We start from the raw sequence: 14,821 nt of genomic DNA on the forward strand, positions 1-14,821 counted from the left end.
AAAAAAAGAGCAAGGTGTGCAGGTGTGTATAATACAATCTTTTTTCAGTTAAATTAACTCAAATATCAATATATATGGATATATGTTTGGCATATAAATTTTTTTTCTGGAAAGATACACAAGAAACTTAATAGTGGTTACCTCCGGGAAAGAAGACTGATACGAACATAGAAGAGAGATTTGCATTTCGCTTTATGTTTCTGTACTTAAAAAGTTTTTTCTTATGTACATATTATTTGCTTTTATTTAAAAAGCATTACGAGAGTGTAGCAGAGACTGCTAAGTATCCACCAAAAATCCAGCCTGCACTTCTATTCTACCACTGTTAACAGAAATCACGGGCAAATGGCTATCATACTTCCTAGCCCCACCACCCCTGCAGTTAGATGTGGCTATTTGACTACATTCTCTACAATGGACTTAACTACAATATCAAAAATGACAGAAATAAAATATATATTAAACTTGTAACTCAGAAGCTTGAGGGGGGAGAAAAACAAGAAGATAAACTGAAAGAAAGTAGAAAAGAAATTAACAAATATAAAAGCGGAAAATACCAGACTTTAAAAAAGTAAAAATTAAATGAAAAAGTTGACTCTGAAATATAAGAATAAAATAGATAAACCAGTAGGTAACCTATCAAGATAACATAAAACAAGAAATGTCAGAGGAGAAAACCACTGAAATAGATTTCACTAATCTTGTGAGACTACTGTGCACAACCCTATGCAGACAAAATTGAAAACCTGGAAGAAACAGGTAATTTATAGAAAAAAAATACATACTCTGCCAAAACTGACCCCAGCAAAGATAAATTTTCAAGAGACGTATTAACACTAAAGACCAGAGGAAGTTATCAAAAAGCTGTTCCTCCCACCCCCCCACCCCCCACAAAACCCATAGGCTCTGACAAGCTCACAGGAGAATTTCTACTAAATCTTTAAAAAGCAAATAATCCCAATGCTATATTAAATTGTTCCAGAGCATAGAAAACTTGCAAATTCTTTTTAAGGTACTTTATGAACTGAACTGTGTCCCCCGCAAAATTCCTAAGTTGAAGCCTAGCCCCAATGCGACTATATTTGGAGACAGGGCCTTTAAGGAGATAATTAAAAGTAAAAGAGGTCATAAGGGTGGGCCCCTAATCCGATGGGACACATTGTCCTTATAAGAAGAGGAAGAGACACCAGAGATGTCTCTTTCCTTATGCACACAAAAGAAAGGCCACATCAAGACACAGCAAGAAGGCAGCCATCTGCAAACCACGAAGGGAGGTCTCACCAGAAACCAACCCTGCTGGCACCTTGATCCTGGACTTCTAGCCTCCAGCACTATGAGAAAAACAAATTTCTGTTGTTTAATCCACCAGTCTGTGGTATTTTGTTATGGCAACCTTAGCAGACTAATGCATGAAAGAAGCACAACATTGATACCAAAAACCGATTTAAAAACACCTCAAAAAAAAAAAATCAGCTAATATCACATGATATCGATGCAAAAATTCAAAATAAAGCATTAAAAAATATAACAAGTAGGGTTTACTTTAGGAGTGTAAGACTAGTTCAATATTCAGACATTTATACACAGATCCAAGGAGAAAAATCATGTGATCATCTCCATAAATGCTGAAAGGGCATTTAACAATATTCAATACTCATCCCTGATTTTAAAAAACAAGTACACAACAACAAAAATTAAAATAGCTTTCTTAACATTAAAAAAAGATGTAAAATTAGTCTCTCTAAAGTTAGGAACAAGACAAAGAGGCCCACTATCACAACCATTAATCATCATTGCATTTGACAAAACACAGAGGTACAGACAACACAATTAGACAAGAGAAAGAAATGACATAAAATAATCGGAAAGGAAAAGATAAAACTATTTATATATATGTAGACAGTATATTAGTACACTTGAAAAACCCAAAAGAATTAACAGTAAAAAACTATTACAAATAAGAGAACTTAACAGGTAACAGGATATAGAATTGATAAACAGTATCAATAGCTTTCACCAGTTAGAAGATAGAAAAGACCCCATTTACAATAAAAAGATAAGATACTTAGGAATAAACTTAACAAGAAATGTGAACAATCCATACAAGGAAAACTTTAATCTTCAAGGGGAAAAAACTGCACTTTAACAAATAAAAATATGAACTATGTTTTTAGGTTACTTCGGATTCATAAGGATGTCAATTCTCCCAAGTTAGTTCATAAATTTAACAGGATCCCAATAAAAACAACAAGAGGATTCCCTACTTCCACACCTTAAAATAAGACAAACTGACTCAAAAGTTCATACGGAAAAATAAGCAGGACTAACCAAGAAAACTCTGAAAAAAGAATAATCAAGAGGAACTATCCCTACCAGATGTGACAGCATACTATAAAGTCTCAATAACTAAAACAGCATGATATTGGCCAAGTGTTGGTGAGAATGTGAAGAAACTGGAACCCCCATATGCTGCTGGCAGGAGTGCACATGGTGTAATTCCTTTGGAAAACCCCTTGGCCATATCTGCTAAAGCTGAATGTATGCCTAACCTATGACATGGTTCTTTTACTCCTAGGTATGGATCCAACAGGAATGTGTACTTGATTTACCACAATCACATCCTAGAATGTTCATACCAGAAGTATTTGTAATAGCCCCAAAGCAGCAAGTACCCAAATGCCCACTAACAGTAGATAAACTGTGGTCTGTTCACACACAAGACTATAAAGAGACCAACAAGAACAATATGCAACAACATGGACATATCTCACAAACACAATGGTGGAAGAAGCCAGATACAGAAGACCATATACTGTGTGACTCCATTTATATAACACACAAAAACAGGAAAAACTAATTCACACTGTTAAAACTCAGGACGATGGCTTCCCTTAGGGGTTTGGGGGAAAACAGTGACTGGAAGAAAGCACCAGGGAGCCTTCTCTGTTTCTCTATGTGATGCATTTTATTTGGTCTTTTCTATAATTTTTTGTTACTTAGGAAGATTTTTTTTGTTTTTGTTTTTATAATGGTTACCTCTGTAACCATACTTTTTTAATGCCCTTAGTCCCCTGGATTTAGCAATTAGAGAGGTCCTTTTGGAGGTGTGTCATTCAACAGAGGGAGAAAACCAGAAGTCAGATTCCAGTGGGAAGGAAAGGAAGAAGAGACAAGAGTAATTTGAAAGAAAATGAAGAAAAGAATTTGGACAGCAGTTAAATAGAGTTATGGGTTAAGATGGTTTTTTTTTTTTTTTTTAGCAGACAAGAAATCTATACATGTTCATACACATTTATTGCTAAGAGGAAGGAGTTAAGAGAGGGAGAAGTAATTAGGGATTTATAAAAACCAGTCAAGAAAGCAAGACCTTAGATGTAGAGGAATGGAATCAAGAGCCCAGGTGGAGGCACCTCATTCTTAGAGCCTGGGGAGACATGGGAAGGACAGTGGAGATGGAGAAATGCTCACCTATAGGGAGTAAGAAAATTGACGCTCTTGGGCCGGCCCCGTGGCTTAGCGGTTAAGTGTGCACGCTCCGCTGCCGGCGGCCCGGGTTCGGATCCTGGGCGCGCACCAACACACCGCTTCTCCGGCCATGCTGAGGCCGCGTCCCACATACAGCAACTAGAAGGATGTGCAGCTATGACATACAACTATCTACTGGGGCTTTGGGGGGAAAATAAATAAATAAAATCTTTAAAAAAAAAAGAAAATTGATGCTCTCAATTTTCTCCATGAAGAAAATGCCTATGTCATCTGATCAGAGTGAGTAGTGGAGAAAGAAGTAAGGGGCTGGATCAGGCCTTAGGAAAAGTGAAGAAGACAAGAACAGGTGCTGAGGGGAGGCCCACAGCACATATTCGAGCCAGAGAGGCACACCGGGGGCCCAGCTAAGGCCGGAGTAGGGCTCTTGGGGCTTTCCTCCAGCAGCTTCGGGCCCCCTAGGCAGCATTTGGATGGATGGCTGAAGCCTTGAAGCAGGCACAGGGTTCTACAGGGCAAAAGGAGAATCAGGGGTGCTGAGGACAGAGACCCTTCTTCATAGCATTTCTGGACCTCATTACTCATGCCATGTATGCTTTAGTTCTCTCTCTCTCTCACTCAAATGTGAGGTCTCTGAGGCAGGGATTTTGTCCATCACAGTATCATATAGCGCCAGCGCTGAGAACAGTGCCTGACCATTAATACTTGGTAAAATGGCAGAGTCCCAGGTGGGCCAAGAAAACAGAGGCCAGGAGGGGCTGACGGCTGCAGAGGAATGGGGAGACTGAGGGCTGGAGAGTCAAGGAGCAGAGGTGGAGGGACAGGGACAGCTGTGAAGGTGGCGAGAGTACTGAAGGCTGAGGTCAGAGAAGGGCATGCTGGTAGAAGGGTCAAGTCTTCACTGCTCTAAAGGTGCTCAACAGGCTACAGAATCCAGCAATGGGGAGGGGCAGAGTCTGGCCATGACTGCTGACTCCTGCTGGCTCCCCAGAGCACAGGAAGAGAAGGAACAGGTCCCTGCGAGAGCCAGGGCTCTGGGAGAGCCTGTGCCCACAGAGGCGCCGTTAAGCAAAGACTCCTAAGAGCACAGTGTACATATGTGAGGGTAAGGGAGACAGATGCCCCCAGTTTGCCCCAACACTGTCCTCCTTTACCAAATGACCCAGGAATGTACTACACCAAAAAAAGGTACAAATGACTCCCATCCTCCCCAAACCTAAACACACACACACACCCCTCGACTTTGTCATAGGATACACCTTGTATACTCTCCTTTCTCTAGAAAGACAAGATGCCCTCTGAGCATAAGGCTCCAAACAAAGGTACCTAACAAAGAGTCACCCTGGCCTCAGTTCCAGACTCTGGGGACACGGCCCCTTCTCTATGCACCTCAGAGTGCTATCTAAAGACCCCTGAGCTCTGCTGGCCCAAACGGCTCCTCCTCCCTCCAGCCATCAAGTTCATCTGAGCCACCAGGGTGGCTATAGTCACTAGCTCTTCCCAGAACACACTACTCGGTGGCCCCTGGTCCCGTGCCCGCCCATGTTCTGCCTGCATTGCCCAATGTTAAGGCCTGTGGGTCCAAGACATCCTCACTAAACCAAAGCACAGTGACCATGGACATGGCCAAGGTAGCACAGGTGAGATGCAGCACTTACAGAGTGTATGATGTCCACCATGTCGTAGGCTTTGGTAGATTCCAAAGGGACAACTGTGTCAAGCTCAGGAACCAGACGGTCACTTTAGATAGAAAAAGAAGCAGATACAATCAATATCAGAAGAGCCAGTTGCCTTCTGTGGGTGGGAGATGGAAGAGGAAGAGAGGGAAGAAGGGGAGACACATCCTGGGGGCTGGACTGAACCTGCTGGGTTCGCAAAGCAGTCCCCAAAGATGCATTCCTTTGCTACTACCATATTACACTGAACTTGAGCTTGATATTAACCCAAAAGATCTTTGTTTTTATTTAGAGGAGAAAATGAGCTTATTCCCCTGAATGTGATTCCTTCATTTATCCTCTCCGAATACGTCCTACATTCCAGGTACTCTATGGGGCACAAGGGCATTGTAGTGAACAAGACACTGCCCTGGGAGGTCCTGGGAGGTCTTGAGACATCAAAAATAAAATAACAAGGACTAGGAAATGCAAAGTCAGAGTTCTGCTGAAACTGCTGTGGGTTCACGTTCCCTGTTGGAAGGTAAACCTGCTAGAGCTCCTTTAAAAAGCAAAACTGCAGGCCCCCTGGTGGGCAGAATCACTGAGGACTAAACAGTCACACAGGCTCATGGCTCTCGGCTTCCTCCTGTGTTTATGTGGCTGAGGAGGAAGCCGGAGCCAGGGCCCACCTTTCCTGCCCCACGTGGACAGGCAGAGGTTGTTCTGATGCTGAGAGGTGCACCTGGGCTGAGGTCTGGCCTTGGGTCAAGCCACATGCTCCATCAAGCAGAACTTCCCAGAGAGCTATGCACTGGGGTACCTCACCCGATAATCAAGTCCTCCCTTACTTTTTATTTGCTGTTTATGCATATGCAGACAGCTGGGATGGTACAGAGAGGAGATACAGTTGGGCCAAACCAGGCTATTGAGACATTTCTGGGCCCCTGGGCCATAACACTTCAAATAATGTCCTAAACCTTTCAAGGACCCCAAATAGTAAAGATGCTCAGAAAAGGAGGCTGTGCTCGCTTCTTCTGGGCTTTGTGACCATCCTTTTTCACAACTACATATAATGGACCACTGGTTGTGTCCCCTGAGGAGTAGGGCAGAGGCAGACAGGGTGAGACCCTGGGGACATGACTCTTCAGAGCATTCCTGGCCCCAACAGGGCCAGGCAGGTGGGAACCCAGGTCCACCCCACAGGGTAGTATCTAAAAATGGCTTCTTCCCAAGGGATACAATTCCAAATCCCTTATGCAGAAGAAAGTCTAGGCCAACTGCTTCAAAATCTGAGATGAAACAAAATGGAGAAGCAGCCAGAGGTCTGGACTAATAGTTCCCTGGCTGGGCCTCTGGCTTACTCTGTGGTACCCCCCACATCAGGCAGTGGCTCCAACAGCAAGAAGGAAACGAGGCCTTCACTAGGTGGCCAGCAACACACCCTTCCCGGACTGCCCCAGCCTCAGGCCACAGGCAGGTGTGCATAAGCACATCTCCTAAAGCGCACATTGTCTGCACCGTTTCACGTTTATTTATTTCATGTCAAAACACAAAAATGACTTCCATCTCCAATTTTGGACAAATCAATAGTCTCTCTGAAATCAATTTTTTTTTTGCCATTCTTTACTTCCAAGCTACTAATCAGATATTACAGAGAGGAAAAAAGTGAATAAAGTCATCTTTCTTTGCTCCTGTACCCAGACGTGCCAGCACCATGCCCACACTTGGGAGCCATATGAACTCCACTCCACGGTCTGCTCCAAGCTGCCCAACGGGGCAGACCCTGGAGGTCCTGCGAGCACAGAGGGACAGAGGTGCAAGCCATCCTGTGAATGACAGAAGGTGCTCTGACCTGCATCTCACCTGGGATCGTGGCACTCGCGGACGGGAGCCGGGTCCTGATTGCTGAGGGGCAGGTAGTTGAAGAACTCCCGGAGATTACACAAGGCGTCAACATCATTTTCAAAAGCTCTGTGGGCCACACCTGAGGAAAAAGGGAGGCTACAAAGGGCTAGGGCAAAGACTGTCAGCCCAAAGATGCTGCTTCATGCCCGCCTGCCCTGCTAGGCCATGCTACAGCAGACTGTGCCGACAGCTCTGTCCTCCCCACACTCTACATACCTTCAGGCTGATCTTCAGTTCATGAAGCCTGTTCCCTCTGCTCTGTATCCACACCTCTGCAGAGGTCACTCCTTGCTCTAATGTCACCTACTCAGAAGTGCTTTCTTTGGCCCCTCTCTAGAAACACATTCTTCCCCACACCCCCTCACTTGCCATCCCTGTACCATGTGGGAGTTCTCTTTGCACACTTTTCCCTGCAGCACCTGTTTATATCCCTGTTTACTGCCTACATCTCCCCTAGAACATCAGCTCCAACAGGATAAACCGGACCTGTCTTACCACTGTAGTCCTCCATCAAGAATATGCCTAGTTATATGTCAATTATCTCAATAAAGCTAGAAAAAAAATTTTTAAATAAGAATAATAGCTGGCACATAATATCATGGGACTCAGCAATAGTGAAAGGCAAGGAGGGGAACCACCTTGCCCTGGTGAGGAATCAAGCCATCATTCCTCAAGAACACTCTGAAATCACACAACAGCCAAACAAAGCCACAGACATGACAGAGAAAGTAGGGCCAGAAACTCTCTCAGTTCACCCTACTAGACTACCTGCTTCTACCGCTGCCCCTACAGCCTGACCTGCAACTCACCTGGGATCGTGGCACTCGCAGCCAAAGTGAGCTCTTTAAGTCAGATCATGTTACGTCTCTACTCCAACCACCCTCTTTGCCGTTCACTGAGCGTGCCAGTTACTCTCCTTCCTCAGGGCCTTTGCATAAGCTATTCCCTCTGCCTGCAATGCTTCTCCCCTAGATATTCACGCAGTTAAACTCCTTCAAATCTGTTCAACTGTCACCCTCACAGTGAGGCCTAACCCTTACCACTCTACTTAAAATTGCAACAACCCCAACCCTTTCACCCTGTTCTACTTTTTCCATGGCACATATTACCTTCTGACATACTATATAATGTATTTATTTACAAAGGTTTATTGCTTACTGTCTATCTCCTCTGCTAGAATATTAGCCCCATATAGGCAGGGATCTTTGTCTCTTTCACAAACGTATCCCTAGCACACAGAACAATGCTTGAGACATAGGCACTCAATGAATATTTGCTGAATGAATAAAAAGCATGTTCAACACGACAGAATTCTTTCATTCAAGAAATATTTATAAATTGGTACAGCCACTTGAGGACAGTCTGGCAGTTCCTCAAAAAGTTAACCAGAGTAACCATTTGACCCAGAAATCCCCTTCCTAGGTATATAACCAACAGAAACGAAAACATATGCCCACACAAAAACCTGTACGTGGATGTTTATAGCTGCATATTCATGATGCCAAAAAGTAGAAACAACCCAAATATTTATTAACCTATCAACAGATAAATAAAATGTATATCCATACACTGAAATGTTATCCAGCAATAAAAAGGAATAAAGTACTGATTCATGCTACAATATAAATGAACCTTAAACACATTAGGCTAAGTAGAAGAAACATGTCAGAAAAGACTACACATTGTATGATTCCATTTATGTCCATTCCATATACACCCAGAATAGGCAAATCCATAGAAACAAAAGGTAGATTAGTGACTGCCTAGAACTGGAGTATTTGGGGGGAAATGGGGAGCAAATGCTAATGGGTATGGGGTTTCTTTTTAGGGTGATGAAAATGTTCTGAAAGTGACTGTGGTGATGACTGAATAACACTAAGTATATTAAAACCATTCAATTGTGTATACTTCAAATGGATATTTCATGTGTATACACAGTATGTGAATTATATCTCAATAAAGCTGTTACCAAAAGAAAAGGAAAGAAAAAATATGTATAGAGCACTTTCTGGGTCTTGCTCTGGGGATACAGAGCTAAGCACATCAGACACAGCCCATCCTAGAGCCTCAGGCCCAGAAAGAATATCAAATGCTGCCTTTAAAACTAAAATTATGCTGAAGAAAATTTAATGTCATGGGCAGACATTCAATACTTTAAGGCGTCAAGTGAAAAAACAGGCTACAGAAAAGTATTATGCACCTACGCTTGAGTATATACGTGTGTACTCACATCCATCTGCATGAAAAGACTACAGAGGAATAAGCAAAAATGAGTGGCAATTATCTATGGATGATGGAATCCCTAATGATTTTTATTCCTGTATTTTCTAAATTGTCTACCACAAACATGTACATAATACTATTGAAATCAGGAAAAATAAAGAGCATATTTCATCAAATCTAAAACACCATCAAGACCCAACACATTATTTTATATCCCAGTAAGAAAGAAAAACTGCTGCCAATTAAGCCCTGCGACAAGAGTGTGATGACAGGCTGTGGGGGAGTCCACGATGAAATGTGTTTCAATTCTAGATGTGTGGCGGAGATGGAGCTGAATGGAGTTGATGGGTGAGGGAAAGGAATGAGACAAAGTTGATGCCAACTGAGATGAGGGAGGTACAATTTTTGTGGGCAGGAGGGAATCAAAAGCTTTGAATTTAAAAAAAAAAAAAAGCATATTTCATCAAATCCAAGACTTCACTGATAGTAAGACACACCTCTCTACTTACACTAAGAAAAAAATGCTGACAACTAAATGATGACCCAACGCCTTAACTACAGTACAATGTGGCGCATAAATCGGTCACAGCAGCCTGTCACTGCCTGAAGTCTTTCCAAGAGGCAATTTCTCCTGTCTTCAGTTACACTGATTGCTGTAGCATAGGAAATCCTTTCACAACTTGATGCCTTTTTCCAAAAAAATTTGGAATTCCAAATTTTTGTCATTACTCCAATGACAAATATGTCTTCACTAATATCAGATTCATGCCCTGCTGCTAATTCCATGGCTTTCTGTATAAACAATAACTTTTTGTTTCAACGCCAAAGCATAGAATATAGAATGATCTTTATACATTTTAAACTCTGCATGTGTAGCACGTAATCTCAAAGAGGTGAAGAACTATGACCAAGTTCATGCACACATGGGCCATGACCACCTCATTACAGCTATCTTCTCTAAGACATATCTCAACTTTGGAGTAAAAAAAGGTCACAATAACATTTTTTTAAAGGTTCAACTATACATATATAAATACATCATAACTCTCATAACACCATTCCAGTTAGCTTAAGAATTTTAAAGAATATCAAAGCATTTTTATTTGTCTTAAATTTGAGATACTAAATCTACCTTGATCACTACCTCTGTAGTCAATATACCATACCACAGTCATCTCAAATAAATTCTGCCAATTAAGTGATATTTTTTAAAGACTGTCACCATTCTCTCCTTGGCAATGCCCTCTTCTCAGTGTCTGAAAATGGTAGGGTGAGACTTGAGGCCTCTAACCTGACATGGTGGTGTGGGTCCTGGCACCACCAAGCTCCTCCTGGGTCACATCCTCATTGGTGACAGATTTCACAACATCAGGGCCAGTGATGAACAGGTAGGAGGTGTCCTGAAATCACAGAATTCCAGAAGAATCAATCTCAGAACACCAGAGCTAGATGTAGCCTTAGAGTTCACAGAGCCGAGAAGACAGAGAAGGAAGTGACGTGGTGGCAGAACCAGGTAAAGACACAGATCTTAGATGCTTATCCAAACTAAAGACTCAAGTTTTCCCTCCCTCACTCATTGCATGGTTCTATCTCAGCAGAATGACTTACAGTGTGGCTAACGTTTCAGCGTTATTTATCTGTAGAACACCATAACAGGTGGCCCTTATTCAGAGCTTGCTGTGCACCAAGAATTTTTCTAAGTACTTCATGGGATTGTGTCATTAATGCCTAGGTACTATTACCACTCCCATCTATAGACAAAGAAACCGAAGCACTGAAACGGTATGCATCTTCCTAAAATTAACCAGCCACTATAAGTCAAGCCACCTGGAGACAAGAATAATCAATGCTTTGGTGTTGTAAGAGGGTGACAGGCTTTTAATTTTTAGTTTCTAATTTAAAGATCATAAAGGCATATTATTAAAAAATTTACACAGAAGAATAGGGGATATGGTGGAAAGCAAGTCTACGTATATGCCAGGCCTTATTTCCAGGCCTCCCCTTTCCTTAAAGGCAACCACTGTCAGTCTCTCTCTCCCTACAGAGACATCCATGCATATATGAGCATTAATATATACATTTGCCCTCTTATTTTCTTTCTAGCACAGTGTCCTATACACACTGTTCTGAAACTTCTTGAAGATCATTCCATATCAGTATAGGATATGTATCATAATTTAACTATCACCTGCTAATTGTCACTTAGGTTGTTTCCAGTATTTTGCTATAATAAGCAATTCTGCAATGAATATCTTACTACAGTCATCTCTGTTCACGTTCTATTCAACACTGTTCATAGTTCTTTGCCCATTCTTCTATCAGTTGTTTTTAGATACGAAGGAAATTAGTCCTTAGACTATTACGTGTGTTGTATCAGTCTTTATAACTCCTTGGTTTGGAATCTTGCTAGAAAGGTCTAGCTAGATAGATAGGTCTTTTTTCCCCACTCCACACAAAGACTCATAAAGGAACGTTCATAATAGCATTATTTGTAACAGCCCAAATTGTAAACAACCCAATGTCTATCAATAGCTGAAATCTCAAAATAATTATCCTAAGTGAAAGAAGCCAGCTCCCTCCCAAAAAATGTATACTTTTTGTATGTATTTTGTATGTACAAAATATCATTTTGTATTATTCTGTTTACATGATGTTCTAGAAAATTCAAATTAACCTACTGTGATAGAAAGCAGATGAATAGTTACCTAAAGACAGGGCTGGGAGGTAGGGAAGGATGGATTACAAAGATACATGAGCAAACTTTTAGGGGTAATGGCTACATTCATTATCTTGATTGCGGTCATGGCTTCGTGATTGTATACATGTGCCAAAACTCAAATTGTACAACTTAAATATGTGTGGTTCATCATATACCAATTATATCTCAATAAAGTTGTAAAAAAAAAACGTGAAAATACAAAGGGCCAAGAATATCCCATACTACCTGAAGAAGAATAAGGAGAGAAAACTTGCTGTACCAGATATCAGCGTTTGTAATAAAGCTACTGTAATTAAGATAGTGTAGTGTTTTGGGGTCGGCCCGGTGGCGCAAGCGGTTAAGTGCGCGCGCTCCGCTGCGGCGGCCCGGGGTTCGCTGGTTCGATCCCGGGCGCGCACCGACGCGCTGCTTGGCAGGCCATGCTGTGGCGGCGTCCCATATAAAGTGGAGGAAGATGGGCACAGATGTTAGCCCAGGGCCGTCTTCCTCAGCAAAAAAAGAGGAGGATTGGCGGATGTTAGCACAGGGCTGATCTCCTCACAAAAAAAAAAAAAAAAAAAAAAAAAAGATAGTGTAGTGCCAGCACAGAGATAAAACAGACCAAGAAAGCTCAGTGAAAAACTCTTGATATATGGACATTCGATTTACAACATATGTGGCATTACAGAGCAGGAAAGGATGTTCTTTTCAATAAAAGGCTCTAGATCAACTAGGCACCTATATTGGAAAAAATGAAACTACCTCTACTTCATACTGTGCATAAAAATCAGTTCCAACTGGATTATAGATGTAATTGTAAAAGGCAAAATAATAAAGCTTCTAGAAAATAGAAACTATCTTCATGACTTTGGAGTAGGAAAAAGTTCAAGAACTAAAATATACTACCCATAAAGTATACATCTGACATTGGTTCTCGTATCAAAAGGGCACAGAATCCAGGTTAAAGGGACTCCCACTGGCTAAGTTAAGGATCATCTGAGCATCAAAACAAAAAATGACAGTAATGGATTATAAACCATTGAGTAAAACAGGAAATCCATAAACCCATTATGTGATTAATAATAAATCGATGAAATTAACAAATACCCAGGGGGCCGGCCCCATGGCTTAGCGGTTAAGCGCGCACGCTCCACTACTGGCGGCCTGGGTTCGGATCTGGGCGCGCACCAACGCACCGCTTCTCTGGCCATGCTGAGGCCGCATCCCACATAGTGCAACTAGAAGGATGTGCAACTATCACATACAACTATCTACTGGGGCTTTGGGGAAAAAAAAAGGAGGAGGATTGGCAATACATGTTAGCTCAGAGCCGGTCTTCCTCAGCAAAAAGAGGAGGATTAGCATGGATGTTAGCTCAGGGCTGATCTTCCTCAGAAAAAAAAAAAAACAAATACCCAGGAAAGCAGGGCTCTTCTTCTTTTTTTTTTTTTTATACTTTTATTTATTCATTTATTTTTTCCCCCAAATCCCCAGTAGATAGTTGTATGTCATAGCTGCACATCCTTCTAGTTGCTCTATGTGGGATGCGGCCTCAGCATGGCCAGAGAAGCGGTGCGTCGGTGCACGCCCGGGATCTGAACCCGGGCCGCCAGCAGCAGAGTCCGCGCACTCAACCGCCAAGCCACGGGGCCGGCCCAAGGGCTCTTCTTTAGAGTAGAATGCTATCTGATATGAAGCAAGTGGTGGAGTTGGAAAATAATTTTATAAAGAATGGTTTGAACAATAATCATCAATAGATGCTAAATCAAGGAGGAAAAGTGCAATGTGAAGCAGCATACTTGTATGGTCTCAAAGTATCTCCCCAATGAGCATTTATCAGTTACCAAGGGAAAAACAGTAACTACATAGTGGAAAAACCAGACAACACCTTGACCAGTGATTAAATTAATATCACCAGTGAGGGACAAATGGACATCGCTTGTCACTAGAGGTGATAATCTGAGCAGAATACAACATCACTTGTGCAGTAGACAGGATGGGATACCTAATCTGAATCTAATCATGAAGAAACATCAGATAAACCTAAACTGAGGAACAATCTACAAAATAATTCATTTTGTAGCCTTCAAAAATGTCAATATCATGACAAAGTCAGTCTGAGGAATTGTTCCAGATTAATGCGATATGAAAACTAAGTGCACTACGTGATCCCAAAATGGATCCTGTACTGGAGAAAGAAAATGCTATAAAGAACATTAGTGAGACAACTGACCAAACTGGAATCTGGATGGTAGAGTAGACAAAACTAATGAATAGAATAGACTATATATTAGGCATATGTAAAACAAGTCTTAATAAATTTAAAAAGATTGAAATCATACAAACTATCTTGTCCAATCACAATGGAATCAAACTAAAAGCAAACAGAAGGAAAACTGGAAAATTCACAAATATGTGGAAATTAAATATCACACTCTTAAATAACCAATGGGTCAAAGAACAAATCAAGAGAAATTAAAAAATCTTGAAACAAATGAAAATGAGAACATAATAAACAAAAACTTATAGGATGCAGTGAAAGCAGTGCTAAGAGGGAAATTTATAGCTGTAAACACTTACGACTAGGAAAGAATAAAGGTCTCAAATAATCTAAGTTTACACTGTAAGGAATTAAAAAAATGAAGAAAAAACTAAACCCAAAGCTAGCAGAAGAAAGGAAATAAAGATTAGAGCCGAGATAAATGAAAAACACAGTACAAAAACAATAGAGAAAAATCAATGAAACCAAAAGTTGGTTCTTCAAAAAGAACAAAATTGACAAATCTTTAGCTAGATGGACTAATAAGACAGACTCAAATTACTAAAATTAGAAATGAAAATGAGGACATTACCATCA

The 14,821-nt window shown here is 41.3% G+C and overlaps 1 protein-coding gene across 5 annotated transcripts in view; it reads right to left on the minus strand.

The window, feature by feature from the left end:
* Window positions 1–14,821, minus strand: part of PCCB (propionyl-CoA carboxylase subunit beta) — a 76,152-nt gene that overhangs the window by 31,610 nt on the left and 29,721 nt on the right. For 4 of the 5 annotated variants that reach the window (XM_087430528.1, XM_087430529.1, XM_087430530.1 and 1 more), the window contains 3 exons: window positions 10,558–10,666; window positions 7,002–7,122; window positions 5,142–5,223 (listed from right to left, as the gene is read on the minus strand). The exons of the other annotated variant lie outside the window; for it this stretch is intronic. In XM_087430528.1, coding sequence (XP_087286654.1) covers window positions 5,142–5,223; window positions 7,002–7,122; window positions 10,558–10,666 — 312 coding nt within the window. The remainder of the gene's footprint in view (window positions 1–5,141; window positions 5,224–7,001; window positions 7,123–10,557; window positions 10,667–14,821) is intronic. 5 annotated transcript variants of the gene reach the window in all.

This window comes from Ceratotherium simum, chromosome 5 (genome assembly GCF_057802395.1).
Source record: "Ceratotherium simum simum isolate JZ-2026a chromosome 5, ASM5780239v1, whole genome shotgun sequence".
Classification (NCBI taxonomy): Eukaryota; Metazoa; Chordata; class Mammalia; order Perissodactyla; family Rhinocerotidae; genus Ceratotherium; species Ceratotherium simum.